The sequence below is a fragment of the Rhinatrema bivittatum genome, chromosome 4 (genome assembly GCF_901001135.1).
Source record: "Rhinatrema bivittatum chromosome 4, aRhiBiv1.1, whole genome shotgun sequence".
In the NCBI taxonomy this organism is placed as follows: Eukaryota; Metazoa; Chordata; class Amphibia; order Gymnophiona; family Rhinatrematidae; genus Rhinatrema; species Rhinatrema bivittatum.
This window is the reverse complement of record NC_042618.1, coordinates 342956316-342960914: the sequence shown is the minus strand read 5'-3', so window position 1 is coordinate 342960914 and position 4599 is coordinate 342956316. Positions and strand designations below refer to the sequence as shown.

At 40.4% G+C, this 4599-nt stretch overlaps 1 protein-coding gene across 2 annotated transcripts; it reads left to right on the top strand.

The window, feature by feature from the left end:
• The first annotated feature begins 736 nt into the window (after positions 1-736).
• LOC115089524 (small integral membrane protein 5-like) lies at positions 737-4207 on the top strand. 2 transcript variants are annotated; one of them, XM_029597593.1, is made up of 3 exons: positions 737-945; positions 2340-2502; positions 4021-4207. In XM_029597593.1, exons 1-3 carry the CDS (start codon positions 943-945, stop codon positions 4119-4121), a joined length of 267 nt encoding a protein of 88 aa, XP_029453453.1. In that variant the 5' UTR covers positions 737-942; the 3' UTR covers positions 4122-4207. The 2 variants fall into 2 exon arrangements, with proteins under 2 accessions (XP_029453453.1, XP_029453454.1); XM_029597594.1 differs by lacking the exon at positions 737-945 and having other exon boundaries at positions 2247-2502.
• The last annotated feature ends 392 nt before the right edge of the window (positions 4208-4599 follow it).

The following is a 4599-nucleotide window of genomic DNA, read 5'->3' as shown; positions in this document are numbered from 1 at the left end:
TGTGTTTAATAAACCTCTTACACTAGTGAATGGGACTTTTATCTCTTTACTTGCACCATTGACTTTGTGGATTGACTTACGTGCAAGGTGCTTCTGTAATATTTCTGGTAATTGAAATCTCCCATTATTACTGCACTACCAATTTGGTTAGATTAGAGATGACAGAAAACTTGAAGGTTGTCTGGCAGGCCAAGTGTTAACTTCCACTGGTTTATCCACCCCCTTAAACTTGTACATTAGAAAAATTGGCATAGTTTCTGATGCACTACAAAAAAAATCTGCACAGCTATGAAGAGAACACATTAGGTATCCTATTTAAAAGGGAAATCCAGATTTCAACATATCAAAATATGGAAAAGAAATTCTGAATTCTTCAGACTTGGAAGCCAAAAAACATACCAATCTGTACAAACTTTCAGTCAATGTTTCGATATAAAATCTAATTATTTAAGCATTTCCCCCCTTGCTTGAGTGATCTCAGGATCACAGTGTCCAGCCTTTTCAAAAACTGCTGCACTTTTAACTCCTACTGTCATAATGTAATGCCTTAAATTTGATATTGCTTTATGATGTTTACGCTATGTAAATCTGAGGTTTCATTTTTTTTGTGATCCGCTAAGGACAAATGTTGAAGTTGGTAAAATATTTAGTCAGATGATATGCTGTCTATAGTTGGTAAAGGAGCTTCAACGTCTATGTCAGCCTGCTGAAGTGAAATTTCATTAACTGATCTGCATATTCTAGAGCACAGAATTCAGAATTTGTGACTATTAGTTGGTGCCCAGAATTCCAAGCAGGACGTCAGAAGAGCTTTTTGCCAGTGTGGATAGAAGAAAGAAGGTGTTTAACATTTGAAAAAGAAAAAGAAGCAGCTCTGCTTTTAGGTGGCAGAAAATACCTCGGGTCGCTGTCAGCTCTCAGCAGTTTCAGTGAACGACTAAAATGGTAATTTATCAAGTTTTCTAGCCTTTTTGTACAATTCTGGTCGCCGCATCTCGAAAAAGATATAATTGTGATGGAGAAGGTACAGAGAAGGGCAACCAAAATGATAAGGGGAATGGAACAGCTCCCCTATGAGGAAAGACTAAAGAGGTTAGGACTGTTCACCTTGGACAAGAGACGGCTGAGGGGGGATATGATCGAGGTCTTTAAGATCATGAGAGGTCTTGAACGAGTAGATGTGAATCAGTTATTTACACTTTCGGATAATAGGAGGACTAGGGGGCATTTCATGAAGTTAGCATGGGGCACATTTAAAACTAATCAGAGAAACTTCTTTTTTACTCAACGCACAATTAAACTCTGGAATTTGTTACCAGACGATGTGGTTAGTGCAGTTAGTATAGCTGTGTTTAAAAAAGGATTGGATAAGTTCTTGAAGGAGAAGTCCATTACCTGCTATTAAGTTCACTTAGAGAATAGCCACTGCCATTAGCAATGGTTACATGGAATAGACTTAGTTTTTGGGTACTTGCCAGGTTCTTATGGCCTGGATTGGCCACTGTTGGAAACAGGATGCTGGGCTTGATGGACCCTTGGTCTGACCCAGTATGGCATTTTCTTATGTTCTTAACCCTGGATATGGGGAACACCCACTGCTTCAATGTTACAGTGATCTTCTGGGCTTGGAAAACTTGAGGACGTTCTGAGCGCTTGCTACAGGGAGACTGAATACTAACAGCACATGGTTTGCTATCTCCCATGACTGCAATGTGGGATTTACATTTTTTGTTGGCCTACATACTTTATCTTTCTTTAAGCATTAAGATATCCTAGGGAGGAGGGAAGGGAGGTAACATTCATACACACACATATGACGAGAATATTTAGTGGCATTTGTGTGTCTGTACATGTGTTAATTTCAAGATGTGTATACAAATGAATGAAGTGCTTGTCTGTGGGGAAGAAGGGCAGGTGAGCGAAGTGGTGTCAGAAGCACAGTGTTGATATCATTAAGGCATTCTGATTTAAGGACCACGATGACGGACAAATCAACCAATTCGTGTTTAGTGATGGTTTAGCACATTTTTGTGATCGCAATCTGAGTTTTGAAAGAAGATCCTTACTCACCATTTTTGCATAGAAAATGATATGAGAACATACCCTCTCCCCCCAGGAGTCTCTTTCTTGTGAGGGTAGCTTGCATTTCAAAAAGGGGCCTGCAGTCACAAAAAAGGGGCATAAGCCATGGCCCAGGATGTGGATTACTAGGACAGAATAAAACTGGTCCATTTCAATTCAACAACCTATTCATGTACCTAAATGTTCTTCATGCAACCATTATAGCAGCAATTAAATATGTAGTACAAATCACCCTCTCTCTCTCTTTTCTTCTTTAGAATAATAAAATACAAGATTTGGTAAGCAGGATAGAAATGGCTTCCCAAAACCTGTCCCAAGACCTGAAGACGATTGGACAGAAATTCCTGAGTAAGATTCAGGAACTCCCTCAGTCAGGGTTCTTCAACATTATTGCGTTTACCGTTCTTCTTCTGTTCATTGGTAAGTAGTGCTCCAGATACTAAGGAAAGGGTTTAAAGGGACACATGCCACCTACAGGCCAAGGACCAGATATTAAATATACTTAATTTCAAAGAAACAATTCAAAGAACATGTTCTCATAGATCAGTGAAGTCTGCTGTTTAGATGATGCCTTGGATTTTGATATGATTTGGTATTTTGTCTGCATGGATGAATATGTTCTTGGGAAATAACAGTCAAACTAGTTCTAGGTGAAAACATTTTAATGGACTAACTCAGTACATCTGGGGCTAATTCAGTAGCCTGGAGAGCATAGCTCGGGAAAGCTAGTCACAGACGTAATGAGTTAGTTCAATATTTTGTTGACCTAATTTCTACATATTCACGTGAATTAATATTGCGACCACAAGATTTTGCTAGGGAAATAAGTAAAGGCCTCCATACACATCATGCTTATGCCACATTACAATTTTGTCTAGACTTTATTTAATGAACTCCTTTTTCTTATTAAACTCTAAACCAAAGCTCCCCTGCTGAATAATGCTATGAGCTTCCTGGGATATTAAGTTCCACATTTAGCCTCCCAGGAACTTTAGTGATCTTGCCCCTCTTCCAGCGGAGTGGAACTTGGCTGTTACTAGAATGGAAGGAAAAATGATCACCTCTCCCCCCACCACAATTCAGACAAAGGGACTGTGGAACTGGCTACCAGCAGCAGGTGTGATATAAGGAGAAATGGATGGTAGATCCACAATACAATGGGCACTGCCCAAATTTTATGCCCGAGGTTCAGTGGGAATGGCACAAAAGAAAGAGAAAGGAAAAGCTGCCCTGAAGAGCACCAGAGTGTATTACACGCTGCCGACACCACTCTGTGTGTTTTAGAGGGCAACTTTCAAAGCCATTTATGCAGACTAATAGTGATTGCCACGTGTACACTGGTTATCTGCAAGTTGCCCTACTTCAATTAAGGCCAACAGAACAAGGAGTGTTCCGCAATGCTTGTACCATTAGCCTCATTTAGGGGAGGTGTTCTGGAGGGGTAGGGGAGGAGAATGTTTGGAACAGGATAGAAAACTAGCATGTTTAGATTATATTTTCAAGTCTACGTGCATTATTTTCCGAAGATGTTCTTACCTGGCACCAAGAGCAGTTGAAAGTGTCCGAGTACTTGATATCCATGACAAATTTCAAAATGACTCTCACTTGCCCACAAACTTAAAGGTGATGCAGAGTCCTTGAGTAAAAAAGGCACCTACAGATTTGGCTCATGCGGAGAGTGTGAAAACTGCCCCCTTCCGCCCCCCACCCACTAGCCCTTTCAGCTTGAGTTTATTGAACAGAGACAGCAGTAATGAAATTATCCTCTCACATTTCTGTCTCTAGATGCCCCAATATGAAGTTAACACAGGCAGCAGCATCTTCTTCTTGCTGCTTTGATGGCAATTAACCTCTGTTTGTTTCCAGTAAACCAGAGTTTCTCTTTGCATGTTAAACAGAAGCTGATCAATTGCTCTCTTCTCCCATTCCTCTTCCTAGTTGCCGTGCTGCTGATGATTGTAATCGCCTGCAGCTACAACTGTTGCGGGGTTAATAAGAAACACAGGCTCATCAAGGTTGAGCCAACCCCGGATGTATGAAGACCCACAGAAGATGTTCCGAGGAAGCAGCTGGTCCTACCTGCGTGGGCTGGCACTCAAAAGAACCAGCTCCCTACCACCGTCCTCCAATCACTACCGTTATGTCAGCTCATTCAAAGTCACCTTAGTAACACCATTCAACAGAAACAACTGGTGAGAGGGGGAAAAAAAAACAAACCCAAAAAAACAGAGTCTCGTTGGGATGTCTGCCACAGTCCATCTTTAGACCCCCAAAAAAAGAGACTGCTACTTTCTAAATGACTATGCGCAAAACAAAAAACAAACATTAACTTAGCATCCAAATAAAGAACTGTAAAAAAAAAATGTTAAAGATACTGGAATAACTGCAAATAAAACCATATTTACATTTTCTTTGATGACAGCTAAAGAAAAGAACAAGCAGACACAAACTGTGTGGAGGAACCAAGGATGAATTTTATATCTCTGTCTTCCACTAGTTACATTTTTCACTTTACTA

Coding starts and splice junctions, on each gene's coding strand:
- LOC115089524 (XM_029597593.1), top strand. Junction 2,503..4,020: donor CGTTCTTCTTCTGTTCATTG/GTAAGTAGTGCT, acceptor TCCTCTTCCTAG/TTGCCGTGCTGCTGATGATT.